Source organism: Scyliorhinus torazame, chromosome 5 (assembly GCF_047496885.1).
Source record: "Scyliorhinus torazame isolate Kashiwa2021f chromosome 5, sScyTor2.1, whole genome shotgun sequence".
Lineage (NCBI taxonomy): Eukaryota > Metazoa > Chordata > Chondrichthyes > Carcharhiniformes > Scyliorhinidae > Scyliorhinus > Scyliorhinus torazame.
In genome coordinates, this window is record NC_092711.1 from 100,555,053 (window position 1) to 100,572,022 (window position 16,970).

Below are 16,970 nucleotides of genomic sequence, written 5' to 3' on the forward strand. Positions count from 1 at the left end.
CAGTTTTGTTTCAAATGCTACTTGTGTTTTGCTACAGAGCCTTTGGTTTTGTTCTTTTATTATATTTGTAGCGTTTATCTGATGTAATTTTAAATGTGTTCTTTCCGTCTCTTCCTGCCACAATCTGTTTATCATTTCCCATATTCTGACCTTTCTCTCTGGTCTTACTCTTTACTTTACCACATCATACAAAACAAATCAGAAAAGACACAACAATGGAACAGTCAGGAACAGGACATCAATCAGTTTCCTCCTATCTGACAGAAATCAAGGACTGGAACACTGTCATTAACACAAATCTAATTTAATTAATCTATATACAGAATATTAAACTCCAGCCGAGTCACAGGAATAATTAACAACAACTGAAACAAACTCCAACTGTCAGAATGAACATGGTTCAGTCCTGGATGTGATTAACAGCAGCAATATCAGAATCCAACCCCTGTAATCGCTTGTGAACTCGCTGGTGTTTCTGCAGGGTGAATGAATGAGTGAATCCCTTCCCACACACAGAGCAGATGAATAATGTCTCCCTGGTGTGACTGCGCTGGTGTTTGAGCCGGAGGGAATGCTGAGTGAATCCCTTCCCACACATGGTACAGGTGAACGGCCTCTCTCCAGTGTGACTGCGCTGGTGAATCAGCAGATCCATTTTGCCTTTAAAGCTCTTCTCACAGGTGGAACATTTAAAAGGTCTCGCGTCAGAGTGAACACGTTGGTGTGAGGTGAGTTGGGCAGACTGAGTGAATCCCTTCCCACATTCAGAGCAGATAAACTGTCTCACCCCAGTGTGAATGCGCTGGTGTCTCAGCCGGGTGGATGACTGAGCGAATCCCTTCCCACACACACAGCATGTGAATGGTCTCTCCCCAGTGTGAACCCGCTGATGATCCAACAGTTTGCATAACTGAGCGAATGTCACCCCACACTCAGGACAGGTGAATGGTTTCTCTCCAGTGTGACCTCGCTGGTGTGTCAGAAGATTGGATAACTGAGCGAATCTCTTCCCACAATCAGTGCACGTGAATGGTTTCTCCCCGCTGTGCATTCGCTGGTATGTCAAAAGGCTGGATAACTGAGTGAATCCCTTCCCACACTCGGAGCAAGTGAACGGCCTCTCCCCAGTGTGAACTCGCTGGTGCGTCAGAAGATTAAATTTGTTTTTAAAGCTCTTCTCACAATCGGAACATTTAAAAGGTCTCATGTCAGAGTGAACAAGTTGGTGTGCAGTCAGATGTGTTAGTCGAGTGAATCCCTTTCCACACTCGGAACAGGTGAATGGTCTCTCCCCGGTGTGACTGCGGTGATGAGTTTCCAGCTCAGAAGGGAAACGGAATCCCTTCCCACAATCCCCACATTTCCACGGTTTCTCAATGGTGCCGGCGTCCTTCTGTCTCTCCATTTTGGATGATCAGTTGAAACTTCTTCCACACACAGAACACGTGTACAGTTTCTTCTCGCTGTGAGGGTGTGGTGTTTTTCAGGCTGTGCAACTGGTTAAAGCTCTTTCCTGTCAGTTCACTGCAGCACTCTCACTCGGGTGTGTGTGTGTCGCTGTGCTTTTCCAGTCACAATGATGTTTGAAATCCTTTCCCACAGACAGAACAGACAAACATTTCTCTTTCTACATTCAAAAGCTGATAACATTCAGATCCTGATGAATTGAGTGACTGTCAGATCTCAATGTGATAATTGATTTGAGTTTCCTTTCTGTCAATCCATGCCTTGTAACCCTGTAAAATCAGTTTACACATGTCAGAAATTCAGAACAGATAATTCTAGTTTCTGGGGAATAATTGTTTCTCTCATTTCCCAAAGCTGCAAATTCCAGTCCCATACATTTTGCCATTCCCATAAACTCACCACAATGGTTCAAGGTCATTAATACTGAGTACAGCTTTAAATTCCAGATTGTTCACTGAATTTAAATTCTACTATCTGCAATAACAAATCCATCAGTGTGAGAGCAGGATAGAAATTGCCCCCATTCTCTCCTCCTGCTCCAGGATCTGGGGCTGGTTTAGCACACTGGGCTAAATCGCTGCTTTTAAAGACGACCAAGGCAGGCCAGCAACACGGTTCAATTCCCGAACAGGCGCTGGAATGTGGTGACTAGGGGCTTCACAGTAACTTCATTGAAGCCTACTTGTGACAATAAGCGATTTTCATTTTAATTTCATGTTCAGGATCAGCAAAGTGAGTTAAAGATAATTTCTCCTGACCAAATCCATTGCTGCATTTCCTTCCGGAAGCCACATTTGTCCACTGGGGCCCGGCACCGGGAGAAAGCGGCAGCTGCCGTTGTGTTGGGTGTTGAGGCGGTGCCGCTAGTTTGTTATTGGGGGTGTTGAGGCCTCCACTCCCACCCACTGCCCCTAACGCTGCCTCCGCTTATCCGCCTTCTTCCCGCCTGAAGATGAGACAAACAAGCTTCTGTCCCTGGACATGAACCACACTGCGCATGCTCCACAACACAATACCCGGGGAGTGATTGACGGCAGCTCCGGACCAATAGAAAGAGGGGCGGGGCTGGCTAAGTGAGCGGACGAGGCTGGTCCTCCAACCAATCGGAGTGAGTGAGGGTGGGTGGGACTTCGTCTGAAGCATGCGCACTGCGGGTAATGGCGATGCCCAGAAGCTGTTATCTCGGATCCACAAAGGGTAAGATGAATATTGTGGAACGCGGGGAGCGATGATCTGCCTGGTGAGTGGAGAAGGTTTCTAAGCATGTTGTGCAAGTCCATACCCGTAAAGATCACTTCCTAGTTCCCCCGTTTCACGGAGCGGGGCCGCGAGGTTCCAGTGATCGGTTCGGGGTAACGACCGACATATTTATGCGGGACAATGTGCAGTAGAGCGCATGTGCGGCCGCCATGTTTGTAGGGGGCAACATTTTCAATGACTGGGAGAAGCTTATTCCACATTGCTCAGAATGGAGACAACCTGGCCAGCAAACTGCATTATCCTTTGTCCTGGTTACTTGACCTTCCATTACCCCGATTTGCACAGACCCAGATATCTATGATCAGAGTAGCAACAGAGAAGTAAAGAAACAGAACCAAATCCTGCTCCCTGAATCCCACTAACTCAACGGATGACTGACTCCATGTGCGGCTCTGTTCAGTCACATGAAGATCCATGTCGGAAACTCTCAACCCTAGGGGCAGCACGGTGGTGCAGTGCTAACACTGCCTGTGGCGCTAAGGAATTGGGTTCGATGCCGGCCCCGAGTCACTGTGGGTGAATCCTCCCGTGTCTGCCTGGGTGTCATCTCCACAACCCAAAGATGTGCAGGTGAGGTGGATTGGCCATGCAAAATTGCCCCTTAACTGTAAAAAAATAATTTGGTACTCTAAATTTATTTTTATAAAAGAAAATCTTTTCCTACGGACGGAACAGACAAACTTTTATTTTACCACATTCACAGGCCAATGATATTCAGGTCCTGCTGAATGGAGTGACTCTGTTAAAACTTGATGTGAAGTTTGATTGGAGTTTCCATCTGTAAATTCTCCCCTTGTAATATTCTGTAAAAAAGTTTATAAAATAAATCACTAGGGGCAGGCACGGTGGCTCAGTGGTTAACCGAGGACCCGGGTTTGATCCCGGCCCTGGGTCACTGTCCTTATGGAGTTTGAACATTCTCCCCGTGTCTGTGTGGGACTCACCCCCACAATTCAAAAAGATGTGCAAGGTAGGTGAATTGGCCATGCTAAAATTACACCTCAATTGGGATAAAAACAATTGGGTAATCTAAAAAAAAAAATTTCATTAAAAATAAACAAAAGCCAAAATGTGAAAAAAAAAATGTTTTACAAAATCCATTACCAAGTAAGTGTTGAGGAAATGGAGTTCGTAGCAGATAAGCAAAGACAATGTGATCATTTTTTGCAATGTTTAAATGCAGTAAATGTTTGCTCATCCAGTACAGGATGTCAGTACGGTGTGTGACTGGGAGAGGAATTTGTAGGTGATAGCATTCCCACACACATGTTGCCCTGGTCCTTTACAGTGAAGGAGGCTGAAGGTTTGAGAAATTTGTCAAACTTCTGGTCAAGTTGTAGATGTATAAAAACCCTTTCCTTCATTGCCTACCTCTCCCACCTCTCTCACTCTCTCTTCCCCTCTCCCTCCTCCTATAGTAGTCTGAATCTTGTGTTGGCCCAGGCCAGTTGGCAGGATTCCTTCTCTGAAGGACATTACTGAACCAGTTGGGGCAGTTTACATGGCCACTTTTTCCTAGTGCCTGCCCACAAATGACCAGATTAATTCAGCTCAATTTCACTCTCACACTCGCTCTTTTCTGTTTTCAGTCAATTTTACCGGAGGTTGGGCATTGGGAAACTCAACATCACATCAGAATCATCACGCCACCATGCTACCTCACAAACTGCAGCAGTTCAAGAAGGTCAAACATCATCTTCTCCACAGGTAACTGGGGATGGGGAATATTTGCTGCTGGTCTTGTTGGTGAAAGGACAGGGGAGTGGGAGGAGCTGATAGTCTCTTGCAGAGAGAGACAGGACGGGCTGAATGGCCTCAGTCTGTATTGTAACAATTCAATGATTTACTGATAAAGAAGCGACGCTGGAGACCAGGGAACAACCTCTGGAACCAATGACCAACCTGATACAAAGCGGCTCTTCATTGATCTGGGAGCTGCGGCCCCGCTCGGTGTAAACGGGGGGGAGGGGGATCCGCTCCATTTATTCCCGGGGTTTCTGGAGCCTCTCCGCCCACTCGCCGGACCCTCCGCCCCGCCATCACCCCCTTTACCCATTGTGGACCCGTCTGCCCATCACCTGCACTGTGCATGCTTCACTCACAGTCCAGTCCCACCCCTCATTCACTCCCATTGGCGGGAGGATCAGCGGCTCCCGCCCGCTCTATTCCTATTGGCCGGAGCCGCCGCCAATCACTTCCGGGCATTGTGACGGTTCGGGCTGTGCCCAGCGCATGCGCGGTTCAGGTTGTCGCTGACGGTGCGAGGAGCGGGAAAGAAACAATCGAGCGACTTTCAGGAATGGATCCGGTGGGTGGCTGGGGAACAATAGAAGCTGCGGAGTGAGCCGGGAGGCTTCATAAATACCCCGTGGAGGCTTCAACTCCCGAGGAAAATGTTAACGGTCCCGTCTTAAACTGCACCAAACAGAGTGAGAGCTGAGCGGTGACAGGCCCGGGTTACCAGCCACCATCTTTACAGAGGACAAGGTGCCGCAGGGCGCATGCGCTGCGAGCCTGGACCGGATGCCAACTCTCCCGGATTGACTGACTGGAGTCTCCAGGATTTTATTTTAATCATTTGTGGGAGTCACTGGCTGGGCCAACATTTATTGCCCATCTCTAATTTCCCTGGAACTGAGTGGCTTGCTCGGCCATCTCGGAGGGCATTTAAAGAGTCAACCACATTGCTGTGGTTTGGAATCGTGTCGGCCAGACCAGGTAAGGACGGCAGATTTTCTTTTCTGTTCATTCACGGGATGTGGGTGTCGCTGGCTGGGCCAGCATTCACTGCCCAGCACTAATTGCCCTTCAACTGAGTGCATCTCAGAGAGCATTTTAAGGGTCAACAAGCTGACTGTGGATCTGGAGTCACGTGTAGGCCAGACTAGGTAAGGATAGAAGATTTCCTTCACTGAAGGACATCAGTGAACAAGGTTTGCAACAATCGACAATCGTTTCATGGTCACCACTAGACTTTTAATGAATTCAAATTTTACTTTCTGCCTTGGTGAGATTCATGTCTGGGTGTCTGGGAAATCATTAGGAAGTAAAGATTTTTTTGAAATTTTCTTTCAACATTTCTGTTCAGCGGATATAAAAATATTGAAAATGGGATAAAGGTTGTTTGGCTGACAGTCAATCACTGTCCTGTAAGGTAATGAGTCCTTTTGCTTCCCAATTGGCCGAGGAAGGCAGTGTGTCACAAGGATGTATGTGTTGACCGATTAATGGCGGGAGGATGGGGGCAGGTCATGTGATCAAACCTCCAGGAATACATTTAATCAAAGTTGGCGAGGAGAGAATGTTGTGAATTTCTATCCTAGACTGACAGTGAGGTTTCTGTAAATTTACAGGATACTGGAAGTAGAGGTTTAGGGCAGCACGGTAGTTAGCACGGTTGCTTCACAGCACCAGGGCCCCAGGTTCGATTCCCGGCTTGGGTCACTGTCTGTGCGGGGTCTGCATGTTCTCCCTGTGTCTGCGTGGTTTTCCTCCGGGTGCTCCAGTTTCCTCCTACAGTCCAAAGATGTGCAGGTTAGGTGGATTGGCCATGATAAATTGCCCTTAGTGTCCAAAAAAGGTTAGGTGGGGTTTTGGGGATAGGGTGGAGGTGTGGGGCTTAAGTAGGGTGCTCTTTCCAAGAGCCGGTGCAAACTCGATGGACTGAATGGCCTCCTTCTGCACTGTAAATTCTATGTTCTAACAGACAGGAAACGCAATCCAAACGTCACATTGCGATCTGACAGAGTCACTCGATTCACCAGAACCTGAATTTCAGCAGCATCTGGGTGTGGAAGGTAAAAGGTTTGTCTGTTCTGTCTCTGGGGGGAGATTTCAGGTCTCAGTGTGACTGGCAAAGCCCCGAGATTCACAAACCCTGGTTAGGCCAAACCTGGAGAACTGTGTTCAGTTCTGGGCAACAAACCTGAGGAAGTAGAATGGCCTCGGAGGGAGTGTAGCACAGATTTACCGGAGTGATATCTGAACCCCCGGAGTTAAATTACAAAACTAGGTTGCACAAAAGAGTCAGAGACATGATGGCACAGAGAAGGGCATTCGGCCCAATGAATCCATGCTAGCTCTCTGGGGCAATCCAGTCAGTCCCATTTTCCTGCTCTCTCCCTGTATCCTCGCAGGTTTATTTCCCACAAATGTCTATCCAATTTCCTTTTGAAATCAAATCATTCGTTGTGTCTATTTTCAAACTCCCTCATAGGCAGCAAGTTTCAGGTCATTACCGCTCGCTGTGTAAAAACATACATCTCATATCACCTCATATCTCCTGTACCTTTTACATACAAACTCGGAACAAGCCACTCGGTCCCTCAATCCTGATCAGCATTGCATAAGATTGCAGCTGATCTCATTTTAACCTCAACTCCACATTCTTGCCTATCCCTGATGACCTTTCACCCCCTTGCCCATCAAGAATCTATCCCACTCTGCCTTAAAAATATTCAAGGACTCTACTTCCGCTGCCTTTTAAGGACGCGAGTTCCAAAGTTTTACAACTCTCAAGAGAATAAAAAATCCTCATCTCCATCTGAAATGGGTGACCACTTATTTTGCAATAGTGACGCTTCGTTCTAGATTCTCTCACAAGAGGAAACATCCTCTCCACATCCACCCTGTCAAAACACCTCAGGATCTTGTATAGTTCAATCCAGGTTTTACCCCAAACTTTAAATCTGTGTCCTGACTGCTTGTACGATCAGTGAATGGAAACAGAGTTTCTTTGTCCACCTGATCGAAACCTGGCATAATCTTGTGTCCCTGAATCAAATCTCCCCTCAACCTTCTTTGCTGGAACCATTCTGGTAAATCTCCTCTGCACCTTCTCCAAGAACCTTCACATCATTCCTTTTTAAAAAAATTTAGAGTACCAAATTAATTATTTCCAGTTAAGGGTCAATTTAGTGTGGCCAATCCACCTCGCCTGCACATCTTTGGTAGTGGGTGCGAAACCCACGCAAACACGGGGAGAATGTGCAAACTCCACACGGACAGTGACCCAGCGCTGGGATTGAACCTGGGACCTCGGCGCCGTGAGGCAACAGGGATAAAGTTCTGTGCCACCGTGCTGCCCTCTTCACATCCTTCCTGAAACGTGGTGACCAGAGCTTCATGGAATTCCTATAGTGCAGAATCATAGAGTTTACAGTGCAGAAGGAGGCCATTCAGCCCATCGGGTTTGCACTGGCCTTTGGAAAGAGCACCCTACTTAAGCTTAAGCTCACCCCTCCACCCTGTCCCTGGAACCCAATGACCCCAACTAACCTTTGTACACTAAGGGGCAATTTAGCATGGCCAATCCACCTAACCTGCACATCTTTGGACTGTGGGAAGAAATCGGAGGAAACCCGCGCAGACACAGGGAGAAATTGCAAACTCCAGACATAGCCACCCGAGACCCGAATTGAACCCGGGACCCTGGAGCTGTGAAGCAGAAGTGCTAACCACTTTGCCACCAGAAGCATAGTTTCAGTATCAATATTTCAATTTATGAAGCTGAAGCTCGAATATGCTTTGTCTTAATATGTCTTGTAGATATACAAAATCCCTCTTCACCTCTTTCTTTCTCCTCCCAAAGAGGTCAAATGGGTTTTAGAACAATCCAGCCGTTTTCATGGTCATTTTTTCCCAGTGCCGGCCCAACAAATGACCAGAATCATTCAGCGATTTCACAACCTGCCTTTGTATTTTTGTAGGATCTCTCTCACTCCCTAATTTCTGTTTTCAATCAGTTTCACAGGGTGTTCGAAGGGGAGGATTCAAAGTCCGGAAACTCAAACCAAGCATCACATCAGGATCTGACAGAGTCCTCAATTTATCATCTCCTGAATATCATCGTTCTTTGATCATGGAAGGAAAAAGCATCGTTGACAGTGGGGAGAAACCGTACTTGATTTGTGTGTGTGGACGAGGATTCGCTCTATCATCAGGCCTCGCAAGCCACAAATGCAGTCACATTGAGGAGAAACCGCGGAAATGTGCGGACTGTGGGAAAGGATTCCCTTCCCCATGTGACACCTCACTACATGAGAGGGTATTGTGCCAGATGTCGGATAATTGGCCAAGCAGGTAAGTTTAAGAAAAGCATTGCAGAGGCTGATTGAGGAAGAGAGTAAATGCGATTCAAGGCGGCCATTTCATAGCGAAGGACCAAACGATTAAAGATCTGAAGGTCACGTTGGCATTCCAGTTTTGGATCATGTATCAGGTAAACGGGAAAAGCCTGTTAACACAGCTGACATATTAGTTACATTTGTATTTTTAAAATGTAAAATAAGATGAGGGCGGCACGATGACACAAGGGAGGCACGGTAGCACAATGTTTAGCACTGCTGCATCACAGCTCCAGTGTCCCAGGTTCAATTTTGGCCTCGGGTGACTCCCTTGTGAAGTTTACATGTTCTCCCCGTGTCTGCGTGGGTTTCCTCCGGGTGCTCCGGTTTCCTCCCACAGTTCAAAGATGTGCAGGTTAGGTGGATTGGTCTTGTTGCCTAAATTGCCCCTTACTGTCCAAAAAGGTTAGGTGGGGTTACTGTGTTACGGGGATCGGGTAAAGGCGTGGGCTTAAGTAGGCTACTCTTGCCAAGAGGGAATTGCTATAAAAATTCTGGGAATCTAACACGCCATCAACGTGTTCACACTGACGAGAGACCGTATAGGTGCTCTCACTGTGGGAATGTGTTCGCACAATCATCCAGCTCATTGTACATCAGCGAACCCACACTGGGGAGAGGCCATTCACCTGCTCGGAGTGTGGGAAGGGATTCACCACTTCATCACACCTACTGAGACACCAACGAGGCCACAAATAACCAGTGATTGGATTTTGCTGTTACTCACATTCAGGACAGAACCATGTTCATTTGGGTCTCTTTCTGCTGATAACAAACTCCAGCCCATTTACAGGGGCTAATATTCTGGCTAAATGTCAAATAAGATTTGTGTGAAATACGCAGTGTGTTGAAACTTTTTAATATCTCTGACACAAGTTAGTTCCTTTTGAAGTACTCTCGCTCTCCCCTGTCTCTTCCATCCTCTCCTCCAACTAGACGTGTGAGGAGCTTGTGGAGCTTCTTTGTGACTGAGATTGAGTAAATCCGATCAGCTGCCTCTGCTGCTTCCCTCCCTTCCACGAGCCCACCGGACCAAACTGTCTCTACATTTCATCCTTGCCTGAGCCCTGAACCCTCATCTTTGTCTAGTTTCTCTCCCATCTCCCCTCATGCTCCTCATCTTGTCCATGAGTCCCAGCTCCTGCTCCATCGACCCAATTCCCACTAAGCTACTGATCAGCCAACTACCCTGTGTCCATGGATATTGTCAACATTTCTCTTTCGTCAGGTACTGTCCCTCTGTCCTTCAAATCTGCCGTCATCACCCCCTCCTCAATAAAAAAAATCTTGACCCTGCCATCCTTACAAATTACTGCCCCATCTTCAACCTCCCTCTCCTCTCCAAACTCTTTGAACTTGTTGTCACCTCCCAAATCCTTGCTCATCTTTCCCAAAACTCCCATGTTTGAATCCTTTCAATCAGGTCTCTGCCCTGTCACAGTGAAATACAAGAGACAAACAGTGGTTAGCACTGTGCAGCAACATTGCTGACGTCAGGGAAATACCACCAGACAGAACCATCGGATGAGACTGAGAGAGGATATCCTACAGAATCATAGAATTTACAGTGCAGAAGGAGGCCATTGAAAAGAGCACCCTACTTAAGCCCATCCCCGTAACCCAGTAACTCCAACTAAACATTTTTGGTAGCACAGTGGTTAGCACCGTTGCTTCACAGCTCCAGGGTCCCAGGTTCGATTCCCAACTTGGATCACTGTTTGTGTCGGGTCTGCACATTCTCCCTGTGTCTACGTGGGTTTCCTCCGGGCGCTCCGGTTTCCTCCCACAAGTCCCGAAAGACGTGCTGTTAGGTAATTTGGACATTCTGAATTCTCCCTCTGTGTATCCGAACAGGCACCGGTATGTGGCGAATCGGGGCTTTTCACAGTAACTTCATTGCAGTGTTAATGTAAGCCTACTTGTGACAATAAAGATATTATAAAGGGGCAATTTAGCGTGGTCATTCCACATAACCTGCACACCTGTGGACGGTGGGAGAAAACTGGAGCACCTGATGGGAACCCACACAGACATGGGGAGAATGTGCAAACTCCACACAGTCACCCAAGGCCAGAATAGCTGAAACATCAACACACTGCTCCTGGCAGTTGATCGTACAGTGGTTCAATAAATATAATTAGTGGATTGAAAAGGTATGTCATATAGAGTAAAAACAGAAAATGTGAGATTAATTCAACAGAATCCCTGCAGTGCAAAAGGAGGCCAATCAGCCCATCAAGTTTGCATGCACGAACCATACAAAAGAGCGCCCCACCAAGGCGCACTTACTCTGACATTTCCCCGTAACCCCACTTCACCTTTGGTAACTAAGGGGAAATTTAGCATCGGCAATCCACCAAATCTGCACATCTTTGGATGGTGGGAGAAAACTGGAGCACCTGGAGGGAACCCACACAGACACGTGGAGAATGTGCAAACTCAAATAGCTGCAGTGATATCAGAGTGTGGGTGGAGCTGGGCTGTCTGTCTTCACTACAGCTATTTGATAAACACACAGTTCTTAAAGGTACTCTCACATGACAATTCTGAATTCTCCCTCTGTGTACCTGAACATGCTCCGGAATGTGCTGACTGGGTGCTTTTCACTGCAACTTCATTGCAGTGTTAATGTCAGACTACTTGTGACAATAAAGAGTAGGATTATTTTTTAAAATGTTCCGGCAAATTTCCATCCCGTCCGCAATGATTCCCGCAGCCGGAAATATGACCCCAACAAATGGGATGAAGCCAAATCTTTAAAAGTCAAAGTCTTTATTTCAAATTGTTGCCGTGCTGTCAGGGCAAAGGGTTAACTTCTCTGCTTGTTTACAAAAGGGAAGAGGAAACATTCACAAAGCTTCCCACAGCTTGTGAGCTCCGAAACATAACTTCAAGGCGGAAGTTTATCTTCAGAGATTGAAACATTTTGGTGCCTTTTCCAATTGTACCAGTAAATTGTGATTCACACTGAAAGGTTTACTTTCACTCAGTAATTAGAACATTTCACTTTCTCAGCACTGACACTTTAGATCAAATCCCAATTGTTCTCTTTCCTTGTAGCTGGTGTGTGGAGAAGATCATGTTCACTGTAGATCTGTCAGCACAGAAACCGCACTGTGCTTCTAGATAAACTCAGTTTGCAAGTAGATGAATCTTTTAAACATCACCCAAGTGAAGGTCTTCCCCTGACTCTAGGGAGTGAGATGTCCCTGTAGTTGATGCTGTCTCCTCTGTCACTGCTGTTTTTATTGCATCAGATATGTTTTGTGGACCAGTCTCACAGCCCAAAAGGGGAGGGCAGGAAGGTGTGACAGTTGATGGGACTTTCTGTGTGAGCAGTTCAGCTGGAATTCCATCCTTGCCGGGCACCTTTCTGTTTGCTCAGCAATCAATGGCCTTTTCCAGCTCAAATGATGAGAGTTCTTTGTCCAACTCAACCATGACAGGAAGCTGCAGGAGAGTCAAACAGAGACTGGCAGATGCCCTTTTCACAGGGGTACAGCTCACTGTTGTGTTCAACCCAGCTCCTCCTCACTCTCTCACCATGACTGACACTGAGCATGCTCCGAGCACACGCCCACACTGCACCTGCGCACTGGCCTCGTACACTCACTGATCGGGAACTTTCTGCAGCGCGGGGGATTCTGGGTAACGCAGCCGCCATAGAGCCATTAGTAAACAGGAAGATTCTATTTCCCAGTCAGCCAAACAGAAGATCCACAGTTAGGCAAGATGCTGGGCATGAAGCACAATGAGAAGTTTGGATACTTTATTTAATACAGAAGCACATTATTCTTGGTCTAAGATAACACTTAGACATGGGCAGAAAGCAGGCTGATCTACAGTATTTACAACACCTGGGACACGGTAAATTATCTCATCAAATCAGTGATAGGTTTGTTTACTGTTCATAATTGTGACTGGGTCACACTCACGATTCATGCAAAATGCAACTCCCCAGGTTTTTTGACCCACTCCTTCCAGACCTGTTTTCACTCCAAGGTACTTGACATCTGCCTCAGTCTTTATCCAGCCATGTATGTTCAGCTCACACTGCCCAACAACCAGCCTCTCCTGCACTGGGCCACAGGGTCTCCATCAGCAAAAATCTGTCCTGATCCACGCACATCGACACTACCATCAAGAAAGCACAACTGTGCCTATACTTCAGGAAACTGAGGAAATTTGACATGTCCACACTGACTCTTACCAACTTTTACAGATGCACCATAGAAAGCATGCTGTCTGGCTGCATCACAGCCTGGTATGGCAACTGCTCGGCCCAAGACCACAAGAAACTTCAGAGAGTACAGCCCAGTCCATCACACGAACCTGCCTCCCATCCATTGACTCTGTCCACATCTCCCGCTGACTGGGGAAAGCGGGCAGCATAATCAAAGACCCCTCCCACCCGGCTTACTCACTCTTCCAACTTCTTCCATCGGGCAGGAGATACAAGTCTGAGTACGCGCGCGAACAGATTGAAAACAGCTTCTTCCTCGCTATTACCAGACTCCTAAAGGACCCTCTTTTGGACTGACCTGATTAATACTACACTCCTGTATGCTGCACTCAATGCCTTTGTCTATATATTTACATTGTGTACCTTGTGTTGCCCTATTATGTATTTTCTTTGTTTACTTTCTTTTCATGTACAAAATGATCTGTTTGAGCTGCTCGCAGAATAATACTTTTCACTGTACCTCGGTGCACGTGACAATAGACCAATCCAATCCATATCGAGGGAGCAATCTGCCTCTCTTGCATTGGTGCACTGCATTTCCCTCATAACACAGAGGCATAGAAGGTGACAGCACAAAACAAAGGCACTCAACAATAAGGTCATGGCTGATCTGATAGTAACAGATAGTTGTCCAATTATTTTCAAGGCATCAACTGAATCTGCCTCCACCACATTTTCGAGCAGTGCCTTCATGATCCCACATGCAGCACAGAATGTTTTTCTTCACATCATATGACATAGGAACAGAATTAGGCCACTCGGCCCATTGAATGGCGGAGCAGATTCAATCATGGCTGATATTTCTCTCATCTCCATTCTCCTGCCTTCTCCCCATAACCCCTGATTCCCTTATTCATCAAGAACCTATCTACCTCTATCTTAAAGACACTCAGTGATTTGGCCTCCACGGCATTCTGTGGCAAAGAGTTCCACAGATTCACCACCCTCCGACTGAAGAAATTCCGACTCATCTCTTGTTTTAATTCCTCCTCATCACCTGAGGAAGGAACTGTGCCCCTAAAGCTAGTGAGTCGAAACAAACCTGTTGGACTTTAACCTGGTGTTGTAAGACTTCTTACTCTGTTTTAAAGGATCGCCCTTTAGTCTGAGATTGTGTCCTCTGCTTCTAGTTTTTCCTACAACTGGAAACATTTTCTCCATGTCCTCTCTACCCAGGCCTCGCAGTATCCCTGTAAGTTTTAATAAGATCCCCCCATATCCTTCTAAACTCCCAACGAGTACAGATCCAGAGTCCTCAACCGTTCCTCGTACGACAAGCTATTCATTCCAGGGATCATTCTTGTAAACCTCCTCGGGACCTTTTCCAAGACCAGCACATCCTTCCTTAGATAGGAGACCCAAAATTGCTCATTATACTCCAAATGGGGTCTGATCAGAGCCTTGTATAGCCTCAGAATTACATCCCTGGTCTTGTATTCTAGCCTTCTCGACATGAATATATTGCATTTGCCTTCCTAACTGCTGACTGAACCTGCACATTAACCTGAAGAGAATCTTGAACAAGGACTCCCAATTCCCTTTGTGCTTGTGATTTCCTCAGCATTTCCCCATTTAGGAAACAGTCTATGTCTGCTTCCAAAGTCCATAACCTCACACTTTTCCATATTGTATTCCATCTGCCACTTCTTTGCTCACTCTCCTAGCCTTGCTCAGCATTGCTTCTTTTTATAATCACTTTATGAATGCTCTCTGTTTATAATCTTGCCCTAAATATGACCTGGTAGACCAAATGTCTATTGCAGATCCTTTGTGTAATGTGGTCAAGTGCCTTTCCATTTGAGAACTGTTCAATAAAGTTATTAGAATTATTTGTAGCCAAAGCAGCACGTGGAGCAATGGGACTGCAGCACTGAGGACCCGGGTTTGAATCCCGGACCTGGGTCACTGTCCATGTGGCATTTGCACATTCTCCACGTGTCTGCGTGGGTTTCACACCCACAACCCAGAGATGTGCAGGTTAGGTGGATTGGCCACGCTAAATTGCCCCTTAATTGGAAAAAATAATATTAATTGGGTATTCTGAATTAATTTTTTTAGAAAGGATTATTTGTAGCTTCCCCACCAATTAGTTTTCCCATTTTCCTTAAGTGACCTCATTTTTATCAGGAGTTAACTGAAGTGTGTTCCTAACCTCTCATTATCTAAATTTCCATTTACCACTTTTCTATCCACCTGACCCAGTCCATGGCTTTCTCCCTCATTGTCTAATACACATGAGCAACTTTTGTATAATCCTGGTGCATACATTTAAGTCTAAATCATTGATATATACCGGAAACTGTGGAGCTCCACTGGAAACAGACGTCCAGGCATCATTCAGTCCCGGATGTGACTAACAGCAGCAACAACAGCTGAATCCAAACCCTGCTGTTGCCTGTGAACTTGCTGATGTCTGTGCAGGTTGTTTGACTGAGTGAATCTCCTCCCACACCCTAGCACAGTGGTTAGCACCGTTGCTTCACAGCTCCAGGGTCCCAGGGTTGATTCCCGGCTTGGGTCACTGTCTGTGAGGAGTCTGCGCATCCTCCCTGTGTGTGCGTGGGTTTCCTCCGGGTGCTCCGGTTTCCTCCCACAGTCCAAAGATGTGCAGGTTAGATGGATTGGCCATGCTAAATTGCCCTTCGTGTCCAAAAAGGTGAGGTGGGGTTATAGGTTGGGTTGAAGCTATGGGCTTAAGTAATGTGCTCTTTGCAAGGGCTGGTGCACTCGATGGGCCAAATGCCCTCCTTCTGCACTGTAAATTCTATGATTCTGTTTCAGTGTGAACTCGCTGGTGTTTCAGCAGATTCTGTTTACTTTTAAAGCTCTTCTCACAGTCAGCACATTTAAAAGGTCTCTGATCAGTATGAACAAGTTGGTGTGTCAGGAGGTGGGGTGACTGAGTGAATCCCTTCCCACAGACGGAGCAGATGAATGGCCTCTCCCCAGTGTGAGTGTGTTGATGCATCAATAAATTCCTTTTACTTTGAAAGCTCTTCTCACAGTCAGAACATTTAAAATGTCTCTGATCAGTATGAACAAGTTGGTGACTCAGGAGGAGTGATGACCGAGTGAATCCCTTCCCACACACGGAGCAGGTGAACGGCCTTTCCCCAGTGTGAATACGTCGATGAGTTTCCAATTGAGACGGGTAGTAGCATCCCATCCCACAGTCCCCACATTTCCATGCTTTCTTCATGGTTATCGACAAGTTATCAGGTGTAGGTGGGATGCAGATTTGAGGTCACTATCAGATCAGCCGTGATGTTATTAAACGGTGGAACAGGCTCACGGGGCTGAATGTCCTATTGCTGCTTCTTGATTCCTTTGGTGCGAATGTCCTTATGTCTCTCCAACTTGGATCATCAGTTGAAGCCTGAGTACGGTGTCTCCCTGATGTAAATGCTGCAATTCAATTTCACGCCATGTGATTGGTTGAAGCTCAGTTCCTCTGTAACTCAGCTAACTGTGGAAAATTACTTCGATGTCTGTGTCTAGGTGCTTTTCCAATCACAGTGATTTTTGATTTTTTTTCCGAAAGACAAAACAGAGTTCTCCTTCCACGTTGAAAGGCCGGTCCTGATGAATCAAGTGATTCTGTCAGATCTCAATATGATGTTTGCATCTGCAAATATTCTGTAAAAGGAGATTACATTGAAATACTGTGAATATATAAGACACAAACAGACCATTCTTTCACAGATTTTGCTGCTGTCAATACTCGGCACACATCTCCGACTGTCACACCTATCAAATCTCAGCCTTTCAGCTGATTTTCGATTCCATTTTCTCTCATGTGCTTGTCCCGTTTCCTTTTGAAAACATCACAGCACTTTCCTCAACTCCTTTCCATGGTAATGAGTTGCACATTCTGA

The 16,970-nt window shown here is 46.4% G+C and overlaps 1 protein-coding gene across 1 annotated transcript; it reads right to left on the minus strand.

Moving 5' to 3' along the window:
• Nucleotides 1-303: 303 nt before the first annotated feature.
• Nucleotides 304-2,475, minus strand: LOC140419193 (uncharacterized). Its single transcript, XM_072502971.1, has 2 exons — nucleotides 1,867-2,475; nucleotides 304-1,736 (listed from the first exon to the last, which is right to left on the minus strand). The coding sequence occupies exon 2, from the start codon at nucleotides 1,403-1,405 to the stop codon at nucleotides 401-403; it is 1,005 nt and encodes a 334-aa protein (XP_072359072.1). The 5' UTR covers nucleotides 1,406-1,736; nucleotides 1,867-2,475; the 3' UTR covers nucleotides 304-400.
• Between the last annotated feature and the right edge of the window lie 14,495 nt (nucleotides 2,476-16,970).

Excerpts from the sequence above, each read along its gene's own strand:
- LOC140419193 (XM_072502971.1), bottom strand. The coding sequence starts at position 1,405 with ATGGAGAGACAGAAGGACGCCGGCACCATTGAGAAACCGTGGAAATGT.